Genomic DNA, 20,550 nt, shown 5'->3' on the forward strand with positions numbered 1-20,550 from the left:
TGAACAAGTTTTGTCGCCTCAGTAAACATTAGTATTTTTATACAGGACTTTGCAATGATTTTCGATGGGAAAGCTTTAAAAACATACAGAATATAACATGTGCAACCCGACATTGTGTCTTCCGAAAAAAACTATTTCGGGTACCGTTTTATGCGAGTTTTTTATTGAATGATCAGTCAATTAATTTTTACAAACAGCATCATCTGGGGGTAATGGAAAATTATGTGGTCAGTAAGCATTTTTCCCCACTGAAACTGATGGGAGCATTAAAATCGTTGGCTCTCAGAGTGTTTGGGAGCAGTTTGGCGCAATTTTACCAATTTTCAAGCTTTTGGAGCAGCCTGGCGCAGGAAAACAAATTTGTATCAAATCTGCGCAATATGCGCAGCTGTCTCACCTCTGCTATGTTCTCCAAGCATTTAAGATTTCAAAGAAAGTTGAACAAAGCTTGCAGGGTCCCTTTAAAGGGAGAGACAACCAATTTTTGTGGAGTGCAATTTTTGCAGAGTGGCCAGCAAAGAATGCTGGCCAATCAACGATCAACCTACACGGAATAGGCGCCCAGCTGTACTGGCAAAACAAAAGCGAGGGGAAAGAGTATACCTCGTTTTATTTTCATTAGAGTTTTAGCATAGTGTTACCGTGTTTACGTTACCGTTTACCTTGTTTGCGGGAGTCGACTGCGCAGCGCGAGAATTACCCCGAACGGTAACTTACCGGCACAGGCCTCACCGTCGCCAGCGGCTTCCGGTAACGCGGTAAACGGTAACGTAAACACGGTAACGATATGCTAAAACTGCGTATTTATTTATTTAGGTACACTAAAAGCCCCAGCGGGCATTACATGGGGGGAAGGGGGTGTTAAACACATTAAAAATGCAATTTTACAAATACAAAGAGCTCCACAGAACAGAATACAATGATGATAACACAGGAATCACATCAGCAAGGTGCAGCGCTAAACATTGTAGTCAAATACCAAGCTGCACAGAATGAGCAAAACTTACCCTCTCTTCCTAAAGAAAGTTGAGAGAAGAACAAAAGCTAGAAACACGTCCGGCCTTCGCTGAAAGTGCGTCCAATTGATCATGAAACCTTCAAAGACCCAAATCGCAAACGAAGACCGGATTCCCCATGCGTATATTTTTGGCACAGTAAAAATGCATCTACAACAAACGATCTAAACGTGTACTGACTTGTGATTTATGAAAGAAAGATATGCTACTGTACTCCTTGTTCATGATCGATGCGTCTTATCTAGAACCGTTCCTTGTCGCAATTTAAAGTGACCGTTTTGACAGAACGGAAGCCTAGCTCCACGCACGCAGCGTGTGTCCAGAGATCTTATCGGAGCTTTTCGGTCAACCAACCGGGTTATCGGGAAACGCGTTAGTTTTCCGACAGGACGCCATCGGTCCACTAAGACAACTTCCGCTTGATCAAAAAGCGGCAGTACCTTGTTCATGAGGTCGGCAGGCGTGTGGCTTTGCACCCCCAGCTCGCTCATGCGTGCCTTGAGCAAGACCACGCTGTCATCAATGAGGTTCTTGATTTGGCGCTCGAGGCTCGCGGCCTTCGACACCAGCCTCACGTTGCGCTCCTGCAAAGGCCAAGGGGTCAAAGGTCAACCACGCTTCACTTCAACCGGGGTAGTTGGCGTTTCGCCTTCTCGCCTCCACGAACCGCACTTCTCAATTTTGTGTGTTTTGTTCATATTGTCGTGTTCCTGTGTCATTTGTCCATGACGGTATGTGCATCATCACACAGCGCATGCTGGGCTTCTGTGGCACGACCTCGGCATGCCGCCCTCCCCCTACACTTTCCTCCGGCGTTTTCCCTCTCTCTTCGGTGTTTCCATCGTTCACTCGGTTACGAGGCCAACAAAGCTGCCAAATCACAGTAGCGGACGCACAAGTGCCGTGCACAAAAACTTACTCCCTCTTCCCCTAAACTGTATGATTAACAGGAGTACTGCTACAGCCAGCTTCATTATAACGACTGCCGACAGCCTACAACAGAGAACTACCACTTCATCGTATGCATTAGCTCGTTACAGGCTACTGAGCATCCACTGCACCCTACTTCCCTCTCACTTTGTACTAGTTGGGGCCAGTCAATTTACAGTCTTGGACTCACTGTGGACAGTCCAAGGATTCCCCGCACCATAGGAATATAGTAACAGCATCTCAGCCATCGATGAATAGCACGCTATAGGTTGTATTCACTGGCGTTGGCACACACACGCGACATGGGTTTGATGTTCCAAACTGTCCCCCACCGAATGCAAAGTGATGCCTCGACCTCAATGTGAGTGCGATTATTAACATCTCTGTTGACACCAATGCTGAGAATTGGGTTGAAACGGGGCAGACGATGCACGCCGGTGTTTTTTTCTTTCAGCGAGGTGCAGGCACAATGACACGAGCCATGCCATGTCTGTGCCAAGGAGGCAGAGACATGGCCGTTTCCAGTGATGCCAAGCGAAGAAATTGACCACTAAACTTTTCAGTGAATACCATCTATACTTAGGTACAAGTCAAGAACGGTAATAGCTCATGTGGTATACCACTCCGACGAAGCGATTGTTAGGCCTAATGCGCTGAAGCTACCCCTGGGCTATGAAGCATGCCGTAGTGGGGGGCTCTGGAATAATTCTGACCCCCTGGGGATCTTTGACAAGCACCGAACTACCGACACACGGAGGGTGTTTTCCCTTTTTGCCTCCGTCTGAAAAGCATGCAGGAACTGCAGCAGGGGGTCGAAACTGCGTCCTCACGCCAAGCAGCACAACGCCTTAAACACCGAGCCCGCACTGCGGGTAGGAGTGTGCACGAGAGGGGAGGAGGAGAGGCACTCACCCTCTCCTTGGCAATGTGCTCCTTGACCTGCTGCCGGTACTGCTCAGTGCGCATGTGGTTCAGCATGGCCATGTACTGTGCCCGGAACTCGTTCAGCATAGCCTTCAGCTCGGGTGGTTCGGCCAGTGGCGTCAGAGGTCGCGGCGGCACCACGGGCAGCTGCTGTTGCGGGGCGGGCCCGTCGAGCGATGTGTCCGCCGTCGTGAGCGGCGTCTCCGTCTTGATGGTCACCTCGAGGAAACCCGGCGGCAGCTCGCTCGACCCTTCCTCGGGAGCCAGGCCTCCCAGCTTCTGGTCCACGCAGCCCGGCGCGGGCTCCGTGTGCATGGCCGCTGCACAAGGGGGGGAAAGACGGGCGAGGGAGGACGAAAAATTTCGATGAGACAGTGTCGGGGGACCCATTCAGTGAAAAAGCCAGCGCCCTCGAAACACAAGACCTTCAAATTTGTTAGCAAGACTATGGTACATGTTATGTATGGTATGGTCATGAAAAATCGCAACAGCACATGTAAAAAGCGACACAGGATCAGAAAAGGACACAGACAGGACACACAGCGCCTGTATCTGTCCCACGTGTTTTTGTAATCCCCCGTCTCGTATTACTCCCAAGCTTGACAAAAGACCTGATGTTCTACTTTGAGATCTAACAACACGAACCTGTACCTGCAGCTCGAGTTTGGAGCTGCTTGGCACGTCACTCGAATCAATGTTAAAGCTCAATGTTAGGCCTAACTGGCCCAGCGTCACACGTGGCACAGGTCCACACCACGTCTATCAAATTTTCCCTCATGTCCTAATCTTTTGCGCAGTTTTCATTGTTGCGCAGTCAAACCTCGATGTATCGATGTCGGTGAAATTCATAATTTACTTCGTTACATTGAAATTCCCCTACACTGAAATTCACGGTTAAAAGGAAGTGTTAACCACATGAAGCAGTTCTTGCAAACGAAAACATGGCACGCATACACGGCTGGTACACTTTCTGCCGGAGCTTAATTTTCTATGCAGGCATCAGCGTGAACCGCATGGGGCGTTTTCTGCACGCAAAAATGCGCCTCACAAGCCACAGGCGCGCTCATGCAGCCGCAGAGACCATTCGCACAATGCGGGTAGCTCCAGTGACCGCTTCTAAACGCTCGCTGAAACACAACACGAGGGTGAAACGAAGTTGTCCATATGGCAAGAATGCCGATAATGTGGGCGAAATTTTCACTGCAAAATGTCATACGCAGCGCTTAAAAAAGCACCCATCAAATATCCTCCACGGTGGTAAGCCTAATCGCCTCTGCCGAGGCGAGCCGGCATCCCCAAGCACTTCGAGGTTCCTGCCATACGGTGCGCACCTCCCCATTGGTGAAAGTCAATCGTCAGGCTCCTCCCACTACCCGCGGCGAGTCGCTTTCTGGCCGAGGAACAAGCCACCACCGACACGCAATCGCGGACGTGGGCATGAAAAGAACGCGCACGCAAGCCTCATAAAGACCCCAAAATGCATTGCCGAGCACTTGCTGGAACGATAGAACCCAACAAGCATGAGCAAACTCGAACAAAGGGCAAAGCGGCGGCATGTGGCGGCCCAATACGCAGTTTGTAGGCAAGGAGCTCGCTCATGGACTCCTTGGCTCACTGCATCCGCGGCATTCGGCAGCCTGTGTCGCCGTTTGCGTTTAATTGAGACCCCGTTTTGGCACTTGCGTCTCCCAAAAACTACTTCAACAAAAATTTCATGCCTAGTTGTCCATGAAACTTCGTTACATTGAAATTTCAGCCAACGGGACTTCATTACACAGAGGGCAAAAATACATCGTGTGCATACACTTGAAGCTAAAAAAAATTCTGTGATTCATTACATCGAGGAGCGACTGTATTGCTTAAGGTACAAGATTGCTCTATGAACACTGCCATGTACTGCCCCTACTGCAGCATCTAGAAAAGCGGCCTCACCAGCACTGGAGGTGCTGAGCACCGTCTGGGCGTGCAGGAGATCCAGGCCGCTGAACTTCATGGGCTTGCGCCCCACGCGCCGATTGTTCCGCTGGGGCGATTTCTTCGGCCGGCCTGGTCCCTTGCGCGTCTCACTTGGCGCGCTCGACGTCTCCCCCAGGTCAAGCATTCGCTGCTTCTGCCGCCGCGGTGTCCGCCGGGGCGCCTTGGGACGCCGCTTGACGGGCTCTGCGAGGGTGCCACCAAGCATAGACTTAGAAACTCTAGTCATAAGGAACACTTCAACTCGGCACAAAGCCAGCCTACCTGCAGCGAAAAACCGGTAAAGAAGACGCAAACGACGCCTGGCATCAAGATAAAGCCTTTCTCGACAGCAGCTCTTCACCAAACAACCTACCCTAGCTAGGTATCGGATGGCCAAAAGCGGCCAAGTGTACCTTGAGGCTGCAGCCAATTGCGGCTTTCTACTACCGGGCTGCGCTGTGGGTTTGTGCACTGAGCAGACGATCCTCTCACACCTCGTGTCGGCTGAAGTCAGCGGTTTTTGCCTCTTTACCTAGCACGAGGTTTAGGTTGATGAAAATGGCACGGTACATCGCTCTTTGGCAGCTGCCACAAGAAATTCTGTGCCAAACCTTTCTGCATGCAGTGACCTTTAACTCACAACCCATTCAAGCCTCTTCGCTAACGCACACCGCAATACCATGATCCACGCCGCTGTGCATTCCCCGTTTCGTCGAAGCACAACATTTCGAGCAGCTAAACTTCAGAGGAGCAGACCATCTGGGTCCGTCCAGAAGCAGGGACCCCGTCCGAGCCCCCCTCACCGTTCTCGTCGTTGCTCTCGTGGCCGCTGCTGTGCAGGGAGCCCTGCTTGGAGCCCGGCGGGGGGCCCTTGTTGTTGCACCAGTCGGACCAGGCGCGGCGCGTCGTCGGCCCCAGCACCAGGCAGTCGTCGGTGCGCGAGTCGTTGGACGATGAGTCGTGGCTGAAGCTCCCGTTGCACAGGCTGCCGTTGGCCGAGCTACGGCCGCCGTTGCCCACGCTCACGTGGCCGTTGCTGCGGCGGCCCCGCGACGAGTTGCTCGACGTGTCGTCGTCCTGTGACGGGGGGCGGCGGTCAGGGAATCCGCTCCCAACAACAGGGCGCACGCAGACAGTTTTCTAGCATTCCTCTGAATCACTCAACGTATTGACTGTGCTACACTCTGATAGCACAGGTATGCAGGCCCTTTTGTGTAGCCCGAGAAATCAGTGCTATCAACAACAGCTACATCGAATCAGCTTCAATGTTCTCGAGAACTGAGAACGAGTGTATTCTTGGCAAAGCTCGAAGAAAAAAAGAAAACCAATACCAACCAATATAGTGCATGGCGAACAAGCCTTAAAAAAAAAAAAACGAACAGACTTGCTTACACAGCCCTATGCACTATGTAATGTCAAAGGCACGGCACAAAGCGCACAAGGTGAGCGCGGGACTCCATTCTAAACTTTGCGCAATCGTCACCATCTCCCTGAAAGCCAGTTTTGATTGCATTCACTTTCGTCATAAAGGTTCCATACATATTAGAAAAGTTTTTTTCTTTTCTTTTTTGATGCCAGCTTGTTGCGGCAGCGTCCAACCAAAGCTGAGAATAGTGCCTCCGGTCTGGGCAGCCATCACACCATTGCTATGAGCTACAGCTGCCTGAGAGGACGCAGAAAATTCGGCAAGCAGTTTACGACAGCAGTGCCAATTGCAGTAACATGACGGTGCTATCGTACATATACGCCAAGGTTGTGAGTGGGTCCGGTAGGCTCTTGCACTGCCCCCCATGTGCCTATTCTACAAGGTGAAACGTTTCAGTGAAATTGAAACTGAAGCAAAACTTATTGCCTGCAGTGAGACAACGTAAATACTTGCAGCACTACTCTGATTTCACTTCCTGCAGTGCAGGTAAACGTATAGGTGGCGGTACCTGTCACAATGCTTTTGGCATGCTCTGCCACAAGTGGTCTGTACTCACAGTTATTAATCCACCGACATAGGTTAAGTTGCTTTTACACTTCAAAAGTCCCGTCAAGCAAACATCTCTGATATCGTCTACATGAAATATGCAAAATAAGTAAAACAAGAGATGCAACCAAGACCTCCACTCCCCCTCGTAAAGTCTTTCTCGACACCAAAAAACACTGCCATGAAGCATAACCATAAACTTTCGAAGCAACTTCTAACCACTAAAACTTCATGGTATACTTTTTTTCTTTTCAAACATGCAAGTGTCCATGCCTAAACCTCTCATTTTGGAGAAATAATTACAAAATGCCATTTTTTTCCCCCAAGGGCTAACAAAACTCCATGTAATACATAACATATATATTCAAGAAAATTACATCTACATATGTGCAATTCAGTTTTGTGACACGCCGTTAATTTATGTTAGGCAACTCAAGTGACCAGTGACACCCATGTTCACTGCATTACTCAACGCTCTCCTAGCACAACTACTTCCTCCGGGTGCTAATTGGTGCATTTTAATTATTTTGCTGCACTCACTCCTCAACAAAGTTGACCTCTACAGTGCACTTAAAAGCCCGCTTGTCACAAACACACTAAGAACTGCAAATGACTTTGCTCTCGTATTTTTCCCTGCCCATGGCGATTTCTCGCCTATAAAGTGACTTTCCAGGTCAGTTGTGTTTTCACTGCGGTAGCCGCACAGGAACTTGTTTGAGGAGTTATATTTCTTACACCAGCGGCCAGAGTAAGACAACGAAAAAAACCTGGCACTAAGGTAGGGAAAAAAGTGAGTTGGCCACGGTTGAGGGTATTTCGATACCTCGAGAGCTTGTGGTGACAAGACTGACCAGCCATATCACAAAGCTAAGTTCGCTGGTAGTATCTGGTATAGTATAGGGTGTAGGGTATGGTGCAGGAATGTAGAAGTATAGCTGCCCCCTCCTAGTACCACATTTTTCGCACCGAGCGTTGCGAAGGGGGCATTTTTGAATGACAACGACGCAACCATCGCTTCATGCGACCATCCACAGTTCAGTTTGCTTCAGTGCTGCTGTTCACACAAAATTCACAACAAATTCTCGACAATTTTTTTCGTTACGTGCACAGAAGAGGGTGACGGTGCCTCAAGCATTTTTTGTTTTGTTTTTACGCGCAACCCTGAATAATATGCGCGCTACAAAATGCAAAAAAACTTTTTTTTTTTTCACCCTGTCCTACCAATGGTCATTGCTGTGTTTGTCACAAGCGTACTTTTGTAGACTCTACGAGACTTGACATTGTCTGGCTTAAACAACAACTTACAACTTTTAAAGCAATTGGCTGAAAAGCCCTTAGAGCCACTCGGGTAACAACCTTGATAGCCAACTTGTTTCCTTTTCTCGGAGATGACTGAAATCACTACTTGCTGCCTTGCACTACACATCAGCTCACGCTTCCACCCCCCCCACCCCCCGCAAGCTCAAAGCTCGTGCTCGTTAAACACATCACCCTGACAAAATAAACTCACGCCAGTTCCCTCCTCCAAAATGCCAGCAATGAGATAACGCAACTCATCTCAGCACAGGTTGTGTGTGACAAGCAAAGCCAGGGAGGGTTACTCGCGCAGCGTGCCTATTCGACCAGTAGTTCCCGCAACGTGCAAAACCAACTGGTATCTCTTTTTCTCTTTTTTTTTATTTTATCGCCTCTGGCTTCTCCAAGAAAAAGCACGAGAATCTGCGTAGCAAGTCCTGGCTGTTGTAACCTGCCTGGCTGTGAAGGAGCCGACATAACATTCAAAAACAAAGAAAAACAAAGATTTCTTCCAAATTTTGAAACCAACACAAAACATTTTTTTTTTCTCTCTACACCGGCTGCTCTCCATTCACTTGCAAGCGATAATGCTGGAAATAACACCCTCCAACAACAAATAAAAAAAAAATGGCCTCGTGTCCCTTTTGGTATATATGTCTTTCTAGAAGACGTACGCCACTACACAGACATGCCAAGATAACCTTCTGCCAATTCCCCAACAAGAAGAAACGAAACAAAAACAGAATATAACGGCACTAGACAGGGCAAAGAAGGTTCAGTCATTCCAATGCAACTTTCGGCCAATTCCGCGACAAAAACAAAAAAAGCGAACAAAAAAAAGACAATCTAACGGCACTAGGCAGCAGGTTGAAAAAACGTTTACTAAAAGATTGCAAAAGGTCCTCACCCTCAGCTTAGGATTCTTGAGGCGCTGAAAATACTGCTCAAGCTGAAAAAGTCGTCCAAAGAGAGAGAGAGAAAAAAAAAAGAGAATCCTCCGTTAAGGCACGCCGCTCCCATCATGTCCACTCACCTCGTGTACGAAACGCAAGACACACACACGAGACAGCGGTCACTGTGCTGCTGCGCCAACCACCGTCACACCATCATCAAACGTCTCCTCCTCCTCCTCCTCCAAGGCCAGATCCCGTCATCACCTCCTCCTCCTCCTCACCTCGGCACCGTGGTCGACGCCAGCCACAGCGCTGTCACTGTGCCTTGCCTTCGCCTCGAGACACGCAATGCTCACAGCAAGTTGGAAAGGCTCTACATTTTTTTTCCCTTCTTTTTTGAAAACATAATACAATTTTTTTGTGCTGAATTTTTTCGTAATTGTGCGCAGCCCAAAAAAAACGTTTTTTTTTTTTTTTTCAATTATTTTCTGTCGGCCCACATTTTGTTTTTGCTACCTGTGCTGAGATGAATACAAAATGTGACAAATGATTTCGGTGTTCAAAAGAGAGAGAGAGAGAGAAAAAAAAAAAAAAAAAACAACCTACAGGAATTACGTGTGCAGTAGGTGCAGACTAGCGCACTGCTAGCACATGGTCGTATAAATCCTAAGCTCTCATTGTCATCATCATCAGCCTCCTCAGGTCCACCGCCTCTCCCCATTGACCTCCAACCTCTCCCGTCCTACGCTGTTCGAATCCAGTGTTCACCCACAAATTTCTTTACTTCATCCCTTCATCGAGTTATCTTCGCCTTCGTCTAGACCCATCTCGTGGCATACCCTCTGTCATCCTAATTGTAAACCGGTTGTCAGCTCGACTCGCTACATGGCCTGCCCAAGTCCATTTCTTTTTCTTTATTTTAACACATCTACTCGAGTTCGTCCTCTCATCCAGGAGGCTCGTTTCCTGTCCCTAGGCATTACACCTAACCCTAACTTCTATCCTAACTTCTATCTAACTATCGAAACCGCTGTTGCACTTTGAATGAAGAACTTCTATCCCCCTGTTAGGTTTGCACTCGCGACCAGCAGCGCTTCACTCTCCAATTCCACCGCGTTGACGCTGCAGCAACTGCTTTGCACGACAGTCACCGGTCCTAGGTACTCACCACCACAGCTGGGAATCCTCCGACCAGGTGTTTGCATCGCTCCTGTGCAAAGCCTTTTAAGAGTGCCTACCCCGACAGGAGTCCCAGGCAGATTATCCCAAGGCGTGTAGATCAAAAGGAGGTCAGCGCAATGCCTCGCCACGTCGTGAAAGTTTGACAGCAACACCGATGCTATTAGGCTAGCAGACAACATTCTCTCTCTCCCTGTCTCTGCTGCAACGAGCTCGCTATATAGGAGAACTACGACGACGCATGGGACTTTGCGACACAAAACTGTCTTTTAGAAAATAGGCCCAAATACTCCTCCAAAAAATGTCAATCGAATTCAGCGAGCTTCAGCCCGTCACTGTATGTGCTTTTCCTCAGATCTAAGTGCTTTTCCTCAGATCTAAGTTGTTCCACCAACTCCTCCGAAGCCCGAGGCTGATATCGGCCAAAACAGTATTTCTAACTCGAGGCCGTTTATTTTTTTGCGAACCAAGGTGGCGGCGATTGGGCAACAAGGATTTGTCTGTACACACAAGTGTTTAAATTGGAAGAAACTGGCCCACATAAATGTGGACGAGAAGAGAAACGACAGAGGAAGTGCTTTGAAATCTCTCGCAACCCGACGACACCACACAAAATATCCTCTAGTGTCCCGAGAACAAAACCAAAACTGCTACTTTTCTGGGCGAGAGCTCTTCAAAAGGACGCCCCTTGCAATAGACATCACAATTTATGCTTTTTAGCGGAGCTGGACGCCATGAAAAACTAGAAGCTCCAGTGGACGCGACGTATGGCAACGGGGCAGGTAAGGAAACTGAAATCCTCGTTTGTAAAAATGTCCATAAATCTGTAAATAGTTACATACTTACTTAGCCTGGCCTGAATCATTGAAGTTTCTTTATTGTGTTATCAACTCGCACTGTCGCCTTTCTGACAATCATTACGTCATCCTCGCTGAACCGTCAACTACGCGTAGTTGCCCTCCCCTCAACGTTAACCCCCTATTTTGCCCGCACTAATATTTTCAAGTACAGTATATTTCCCCATACAATAGAAAAACGGAATTCTCTCCCCCCGCTGAACACGCTCTCTCTCCTTTGATGATGAATTTGTGTACAAACTTGAGAGTCCTTGAATATTATTGCATTACACTGTTTGTGAGCTTACCTTGTTTTTATCTTGTGCACTGTACCACTACCCCACTCATGCGATAGCCCTCTTGGGCTACGGTATGTAAAAATAAATAAATAAATAAATAACCAGCTGTATCTTTTGTTTGTAGGCTCAGGGTGTCGTAGCTTTTAGGAAAACAATAATTTTTTTATTTTTCTGCTCGAAAGAAAAATTTTAATTGCCTATCGACCTAATTAATTTTTTCTACGCTTACGAAGTCCAAACCTGTACGAAAATACGCAAGAAAACAATGTTTGCTCAAAATAAAAATTCCGGTGCTTAATTAACGGCTCCTATTTTTAAATGCACCCAAACAGAACACATATTCCGCACGAAGCAAAACATTAGAGAAAAACTGCTTCAAACGTGACAACTTGGTTGCGGGGCGGCCTGTTTTTAGAAATTAACCAACTCGAATTATGCTTGAAGCCGGTAAAAAAAAATTCATTTCTATCCAGGAATGCAAGCCGAGCAAAAGCAAAGTTTACTTTTGCCTGTACTAGTATACGCGCACCTAGCCGAAGAACCGCTTCTGTCAAACCCAGAAGACTGATGCGTCCTAAACATCTCCATATAATAAGAAGCAAGAGATTCTTTCACGCCCGAGTCTCTCGAAGAGCGCCACAATGAAATCCCAACCCCTTAGTTCTCGAATTCAGCACACCATTTCGCATCCTGATGGGAATACACTCTCACACACACTATGAAACCAATGCTGGGGAGGCTGAACGATCTCGAAGCAGTCCTGGCAGCCCAGACAGCATGCTCAGCATAGTTCTCCCTCGTGCACGACTGGACAGCACTCCAAAAACTTCCCTCTCAACTCACTTACAGCCGAAACCCTTGGATGGCTCCTCCGGCAGATGCATGGTTATTACGCTGTCACTTCCGGGCATAGTTTTAGAACTGCGCTGCCGTGATGGCAAAGAACTTCACCATAGCCAGTGTACAGAACCCCGACTGGACTGCCTAAGCATCCCGGATGGTTGGCAGTCTATTGTGTTCACAGGATGGATGGATGAAGGCGGGAAGGAACCTCTCCGGTGGCCTGCTGCACTGCAGCCCGTCTCCGGTGTCAGGCGACACCAGACATTCGGTTCCCCGGCAAGATGACTCCATGCCTAGGAGTTATTTCTTCTTTTTTGCTTCCTTCGCCAGCCAAACAATAGCGGCCTAGCGCTGCTTGAAAATCAAAGCGCACCAGAGGACGCCAATGACGTCAGCCACAAGTCTAGCCAATAAAATTTGCAACTAGAAAAAAAAAAGGTGTTGAGCAAGTAAGGTGCAAGAGGGCACCAGTTTCTGCTATTAGTTAGTAGTTTGGCCGAAACCAACTTCATTTTCTTTTTAAATTAATTAAAGCTATTTCAAAACAATACCTTTTTTGTTCTTTTGAGTGATGCGAAACTTTTAGGAACTGAATATTGGGTATGAATTCACACCCCTCGACGACCCAATCTCAAAGATGTTAGCAATATAAAACCGACACACGGTCAGCACTACGACCATAGCCCTCACGTGCGAGGGCTTGCAAGAGAGAGTAGTCTTAAGCACTACAACAGCAGTTGCGTTACGATTTGAGGCCTGTGAGGTTTTACCAGCCCGGTCCAATATTTTGTGGCTTGCATTTACCTCCCCCATGCCAAGTTTCATCACTAGAAATAAAAAAGAAGTTTACGATACCAACACTTACAGCTTTCATTCTTGCTGTGGCTGTTGCTCATAAGAAGTGCGGCAATTATGATTCCAGAGCAAAAATGTATGAGGGTGAAATAATAATTGCAATAAGAATAGCAATAGCATTAACCCTCTACTAATATTCAATTCTGAGACGGAAGCTGTCTCAAAACTATCGGCTAACCTACAGGTCAACGTGTTGCTGCCGCTGTTTGTTGTATGCCGTGCAAAAGTTTTTATAAAGCTCTCAGCTTGGTACAATTCACTTCCGATTCAAAAACGTTAGAACAAAACCACCACTTGCCTTGCATTTGCTTCAAAAGCAAACATCCTTATTCGCACTTGTTCGCTTAAAATGCATCGTCACTCATAAGCTGCATTCTTAGCTACCCAATTGTTTGGTTTATTGTGTAAAATTCCCCTCCCCCCTACATATTCCTTGTTTTGAACCTCTTTTGCAAGTGCATTTTCTGTGAAAATACACAAGTAAAACTTATGGTCAGAAACAAGAGGGAAATAACTGCGCAAGCGGCCACGCTGACAGAATCGTTGACCCACAATGAGTTTCCTTTCCTTCATGTCCTTGTTCTCAAAAGCCGAAGGCTGCCACGATGCCCAATCTCGTTCAAAACTTGCTTCTTTGAACAAATCTAACATATGCCATCCTTCCCCTCGTGACTGTCCTCAACCAGCACTCGCGTTCACTCCTCCACCTAGCAGCTTCCAATTTTTAAGCCCTCCACAAATCTTTTCCAGGGCAGCGGACTAACGTTCTCGGCTTCAGGCATGCTCATAAATATCGACTGCAAAGGGGACATTCATCCAAGTGCTAAGTGAACGTGCCTCAAGCCAAGTCAAGAAGGCTCGACCAATCCACTGGCCATCTGGGAGAGGGCGGGAAAAACATGAAGTCAAGCAGCGACTGACCTTTGCTCGGTCTATGACGTGGAGGTAGTAGGAGACCGGCTTGCCAGTCCAGGAGACGGAACCTTTGAGCGGTTGAATTTCTTTCACATGCATGATGGTCCCAATGTCTACAAATGATAAAACAAGACAGGCCCGTCAGAGGCCATTAGCAAACACTTTTGCTCAAGGAATAACCAGAATTTAATAAGCAAGAATAAGTTCACCTTGCCGCAGCACAAGGATAGACGGAACGCAAAGAACACAGAAATGGAACCACAAATGGCAGCAGTTTCGACGGTTGCTCACCGCTGAGGTTCCGGTCGGTGATGCGGAAGTTGAGCGGGCAGAACGACTTTGACGACACAATCCGCGAGCCGTCTTTCATCTCGGCAAACTTCTCCTTGAGCTGTCGAAGAAGGAAAGCACCGTGAAGAAAACAACCCCTTGGATGGAGAAGTCATAGCAAAAGAAGCTCACGCAGACACGCGAAGGACAAAAAGAGAGCAGCGGAGTTTGCCCTGAGAAATGGCACAACTCACCATGTGGTCCACCGTTGGTCCGAATGCGAAGTTGTTCACGAACACGATCCTGGTGGGCGCGAGAGAATAAAGGTAGAGAGTTAACGCACTCGTAATGCGCATCCCACAATGGCGGAGGAGAGCCCGAAATGCTAGGGTCTGGACCAAGTATTCAGTGCCTTCTGCATTCACCGCCTTATCTGTGTACCCTTCTTTTGGCTTAGAAATGGCTTAGACCAGCTCTCCACCATGTTAACGCAAGGATGTAGCACTGGGGCAACGCAAAAGCTGCGGTCATCGGGGATTTGGGTATCTTTCTTCTTTAACGCACAGCGAACATCACAGCATACGCACAATTTTCTTCTATGTCGCATTCTCCAATCTGTCAAGAAAAGTTCAATACAGTCGAACCCCGCAATAACGAAACCGCCGGGGAAAGCAAAAAAATTCGCTTTTGCGGGAATTTCGTTGCCGCGAGAATGAAACATAAACGACCGGAAAATTGGCCACAAACCAAAAATTTATTTCCTAAAGTCGGTTATATTACTTCGTGAGCCTTACCTTGCAGCCAACGTCACAGTTCAGCTATCACTGTACAAGTGGTTCATTGCTAGTCGTCGTGCGCGCCCAAGAACGAGATCGTATCAAACGCATCCAAAACATTCCGTGGGTTCACCTTCTCTGCACGTTTTCCGCCCTGGCCCTCGGCACCGAGTACGTTCGATCATGCAAGTGGAGCCCAGTTTCTTCTGTTTACGAACTTTTCCAGACAGAGTGGCACCTCGTTGCACCAATACTGTTTACAAAACTTAGTGAGCACCGCTTTCTAGACGTCCAGAAAAGTCACAGCTGTCACTGTTTTGTTTTGCGCACGTGCGCCATTGAAAACTGGTGGGATCCTTGCTTTTCAAAATGGTTGAGCTAGTTGCAGGTGTTTCCAAACTCGTCGGCGCTATTATCCCTTGGGCCACTGACTTGGGCGATGGTGGCTGCCTTATCTCGTAACGATAAAAACCTCCACTTTTGGGCTGGCGAAGGCATCTTACTGAGAGCAAAAATGACAATCGCCACACACAAACAACAAACGCACGCGCTCTGTTCAGCCGCGGTAGTGGGCTAGCGTAGCCCAAGCCAAAGCCGCGACTTGAGTCACCATGTGTCGCCCCCTGGTGGTGCCGCTGCGAGGCTGCCTCCACGGCCGCCGGCTGCGCGGTCTTTTGTAAACAAATATGGCGGCGGCCATGCAAACGTGCTGTGGCTGAAGTTTACGCACTTTAAGTCCAAAAAAAATGCACTTGAGCACTTTTTGGATAGTTACCCTACAATGGGTAGGTAAAATGCCGACCAAACTTGCACCGAATTTCGTTAACGCGGGATCAGTTTCCAAAAACGTTTCGTTGCCGCGAGATATAAAATACATGGGCGTCTATGGACGTTCGCCGGGGATGCGAAAATATTTCGTTGCCGCGGGAATTTCGCACCAGCGGGATTTCGTTATCGCGGGTTTTGACTGTACGCGGCGAAGAACAATCCCTCTCTGTTATTTACCAGCGGAGACTAGAAACAAAATTTTGGCAGGTCCTAGGCAAATAGTGCAAAGGCAGCGCAACAAGAACGTAATAAGTAGTAACTCCTCCCAGCCCTTTTCAAAACTTTCCGGTGCCTGTCCAAGAGAGCAAAAGCAGCAGAGAGCGGTGCCACCACTCACGAGGCGTTCATGACCATGTCGCGGTGTGCCTCGTGCAGGAAGTCGCCCTTGATGAGGCGGTAGTCACCGTGCGTCTTGCCGTACCAGCGCATCCAGAACTGGAAGTGCGTGTCCATGGACTGCGCGTACCGCGACGGCACCTCCGCCTTCTCAATGCCGATGCACAGCTTGCACGGTGTCGCCGAGGCCACCTGCAGGACCACCTGCAAGGGCGAAAGGGAGGTGGGACAGGGGGAGACCTTGAGGGATACCACGGTGACAACCTAATTAAACATGCCTCGGCTAGAACAGTGAAGTCATGACGCAACGCACTGTTGCACAATGTTGAGTGGCTGCCAGTGAAAGAGACCGAGATCAGATTGACAGACCAGGCAAGTAGCATTACTGTTCCAATCTCGCTTGCTCAAAACTATCAGCGCGTTAGCCGACCTATTTCCTCTTCCCGTTTACCCCATCCTTGATGATCAGCCTCACCTCATACTACACCTTTCCTTCCCTCTCTTGCGCAACTTCTGTGCAAACCGTCCACCACACCTGGTGTTAATCATGGTGCAAAAACTGCTGGCTGCTCCGTTGGACACCATTAGCAGGCAGCACTGCTGCACTACAGTCCACTCCTCTTCCGCGATTAGGTTCAGTTGCACCGAGAGGAATCATGAGGCCAGCTCTAATTTTACTTCGCACTAACTTCAGCATTGAGACGAGCCGTCACTATCCATCCCTCCCCGAGACATCATTCATCCCCATACCGAAAAACAAAAAAGAAAGAAAGAAAAAAAAAAAGTTTGGCACAAACACCAGCTACTTGTGCAAGGACCCTCAAAGAGTTCGACGGAGCGTATGCAAATTTCCCGCCACGTCGCCTCAAGAGAACCCACCTGTCCAACGCCACTGCCCAGGTCGATGAAGACGTCGTCCGGTGTGAACTCCAGCTCGTTGATCATTTGGGCCACAAATTCAAACGACGTCTCACCGTAGACCTATGAGGAAAAAGGAGGGACGGCTCAGGCATCCCAGTTTGCACAGAGGGTTTTTACACTCTGTTTGATGGGGATAGGCATGAACAAGCCTGCTGACATGCTGACGGTGATGGCAGGTTTTTTACACTCTCCCCCCCCCAAGTCTACGCATTCCGTGTCAACCTAGAAGTACAAGCAATTTCTGCTAGCCAGAATTGTAAGTCCACTTTTAGACAAAGAAGCCTAAAGACAAAATACAAGTTTGGTTCATTAGAAATACTGCTTTGTACCGATAACAATGAAACCAATTTTGTCGCACACTTCAAACAAGTAATGGAGATATTAAAGATAGTGTGAAGCAGTGGCCGCTCCGCAGCCATTTTCCGGAAACTTTTCTATGATGTCACAGAATCTTGTTTGTGCGATTGTTTTTTTTCCCCCCCAAGTAAAAAACATCCTTTGTGGCTGGCAGGGAGCCCAGTGAGGTACCGTTATTTCAAATTAAACAAAGTTGTATTTGATGTTTATGACTCCTTTAACTGTTCGAAGCTGTGACCACAAATAGGAATTGTTGAGCAAGTGCATTTAGTGCAGCACTCCAAGTCCATACCTAAACAGACAGTAAGCGTTAAATTTAGTCAGGCCGCTGACAATGAGATCGATGAATATGCGTTAGCTGATGCAAGTTGCCATCGCAGACGCCAGCAAAGTTTATAGGGCACAAGAAAACAGGTGTCCCTAAAACCGCCGTAGCCGCAACAATACGGCTCTCCTCCCGTTTTCTCAAGCTGGCTTGCCCACCGCGTTCACCCCAGAAAAACCGTCCAAGGCTGACAATTGCACAGCTCACCACAGCTGCCCTCTTGGGCTCGTACTCAACGGCACCAAACAATATCAGCCTTTTCTAGAAAAATGAGCATTAATGCCTGAGCTGATGGCACACAGTGAACCCAAATATCCTATTAAGGGCTTCCATATGGTTTCTTTCTCTCTCTGGCTCATTTCTGAAGCTCATTAGAAAGTAACTCTGGCACCTAGAATGTTTTGCTAAAAATTTCTCCCTTTGTTCTTCAAGCACCGCCGTAAAGTATAATTGCAAATTTCTGCTCACGCATTTCCCACTTACACTGAATTTGCTCCCGGCCATCCCTCTGCTTCCATGACATTGATACTCTGATGGCTGCGATACTATGTTCGACATTCTAACCTGTGCTTTTCATGTAAAGAAACTGATTCGCATGTTTAAATCTGTTTTTTTTTGTGAGTGCGAACGAAAACCACACTTGTTTTCTGTATATAATTTCCCTACTAGCTAAAAGAAACCAAAAATGGGATTGGAATCGCCGTGAAATAAATAAACAAGTAAAACAAGTACAGTAGACTCCCGTTAATACGAAGTCCACGGGGAATACAAAAACTTCGAATTAACCAAATTTCCAATAAACAAAACACAAGAGAACCACCCAGAGACAAGAGAACTGCGCGGTGCCTCAGTCTCATTGGCACCAATGTCAGTACAAAACATGGTGCTGTTTTTGCGCTCGAAAGTTTTGACTTTTATCGAGCAAAGACGGTCACCTTGATGATTCTCACTCAGAGTAACTTCCAATTAACCAATGTAATGGGTCTCAGCTTCGAATTATCGAGCGATTTCTTCCATGGGCATGCGTGTAAAATTGCTAGTACCAGCTCATTGCTTCCAATTAACCGGAAATTCCAATTAAGCAACTTCAAATTATCGAGAGTCGACTGAACGTCATACGAGCACATCCAAAGAGGAAGCTCCGCCCAAGCACAACGCCCGATTGGACGGGCAGCCGTGTGTAACAAGAAACCCGCACGCACCTCGGGGGAGAAGGGCTCGTAGGAGTTGAGCCGCTCGGGGTCCGTGATGGCCGTGTTGTACACCTGCTGCAGGATGTGCCGCAGCAGGGCCGTCGTCGGACGCGTGTGCAGACGCTCGGGCCGTGAGGTGCCCTTCCACTGCGGGTGGGTTGGCACGCAGAGGAGAAAATAAAAACCTGGTTGTCAGCATCACTCCGGGTTTTGCACAGCCCCGTCACGGAAACAAGCCGCGTCCACTGTTGCACACGTCTAAATTTCAAGTTGGATTCATCGCGAAACAAGCCTGTTGTCACGAAGGGACTCGGGATTTATTTCCGGCTACCCTTGCAGTTCTTTGACAGTACGATGTTTTCCCTTTGCGTAGATTACACACAGAGCAACTGTCACCAGAAATTGAGCCTGTAACGTCGTGTGCATGAGCGGGTGAAAGCACATGTGATTAGAGTTCTTTAATATAACAGTCTTACGAAATTACCCGCCAATGGGCGTTGCCTGATCTGCCCCCTTGTGACAGGATAAAACCTGAACTGGCACGTGCGTATAAACGTGACATCTGTCGGTAGACAAACGCGCAGCAGCTCATAAAATGACCACAGAATTTTCATGCCCCACAAAGCTTTGCTTAGTGATACGAAAGACACTAGTATTTCCATTATTGAAAAAGCTTTAGGCACTTCGATTAGCGTGCCCAAACATTGCAATGTAGCACCGCTAGACGGCAGCAGCATACGCAAGCCCGTTTGTCAAGGGGGGGAGAGGGTAAACTAGGTGACACATTTTGATACATAAGCCCACGCAAATTTTTAAATTTTTATTATTGGAGAAATCGGTGATAGCCCAATTTCGCAACAACATGGATGCGAAAGAGAGAGAGCAAAAGGATGTGCCGCAGCAACGCCTGACAGCAGGAGCGTGTGCAAGTGATGCTAGAAGTGTCGCGGGAACACGTACGCAACCAACACGCGATGCCCACCCATTAATTCCAGAGAGCAAGAAGATGCACATTGACGTCACCGGGAATTGACCAAGCCCCACATGATTCGCAATGTGTCACTGAATTGTCACAAAATATTCATTAAAAATTTACAGACGAAAGGTGAATCGGAACAGTGTGAATACCAGATGCATGACAAAGGATGCTGACATGCCTCAACTTCGAGGGAATTTTAGATTTTGCCAGAGATTAAGTACCTCGAAGCAGAAAAAAAAACCCCCCGACCAACAACCCACAAAAATGGCCTTCTCCAAGACGGTGAATTCCCGGTAAAGTCAAAGATGACAAGCACGTGACGCCACCAAAGCAAGAGTGGTCGTAAGTGACCAAGGTGGCACAGGGTGATGATGTAAGCCGGACAACGGTTCACAAGCCACGATTAAAAGGCAGTTTTGACTCTGCCAAAAGGAGAGAAAAAAAAGAGAAAATAACAAGGCCATTAAAGGGGCCATGCAAACAAAATGCAACTTTGTTTTATTCGAAATATTTCGTGTTTTATAGTGCCTCCAGCGCTTGTTTGGATGCAAACGATGGTTTATTCACTGAGAAATTAATCGATTTAAGCTAAAACTTTGATTTTCCCGCTAAATCGTGTGTTTTCGTGGTCTGCAAGGACATCACAGGAGC

At 47.8% G+C, this 20,550-nt stretch overlaps 1 protein-coding gene across 1 annotated transcript in view; it reads right to left on the reverse strand.

The window, feature by feature from the left end:
- Window positions 1–20,550, reverse strand: part of Gpp (DOT1 like histone lysine methyltransferase grappa) — a gene marked incomplete in the record, with an annotated part of 66,841 nt that overhangs the window by 28,483 nt on the left and 17,808 nt on the right. Inside the window, 11 exon segments of the mRNA XM_077692707.1 lie at window positions 1,457–1,600; window positions 2,859–3,190; window positions 4,803–5,030; window positions 5,630–5,903; window positions 9,002–9,043; window positions 13,921–14,027; window positions 14,206–14,305; window positions 14,439–14,487; window positions 16,126–16,328; window positions 17,004–17,105; window positions 18,930–19,067. Coding sequence (XP_077548833.1) covers window positions 1,457–1,600; window positions 2,859–3,190; window positions 4,803–5,030; window positions 5,630–5,903; window positions 9,002–9,043; window positions 13,921–14,027; window positions 14,206–14,305; window positions 14,439–14,487; window positions 16,126–16,328; window positions 17,004–17,105; window positions 18,930–19,067 — 1,719 coding nt within the window.

This window comes from Haemaphysalis longicornis, unplaced genomic scaffold, assembly GCF_048455015.1.
Source record: "Haemaphysalis longicornis isolate Haplotype H1 unplaced genomic scaffold, Haemaphysalis longicornis Haplotype H1 scaffold_12, whole genome shotgun sequence".
Taxonomy (NCBI): domain Eukaryota; kingdom Metazoa; phylum Arthropoda; class Arachnida; order Ixodida; family Ixodidae; genus Haemaphysalis; species Haemaphysalis longicornis.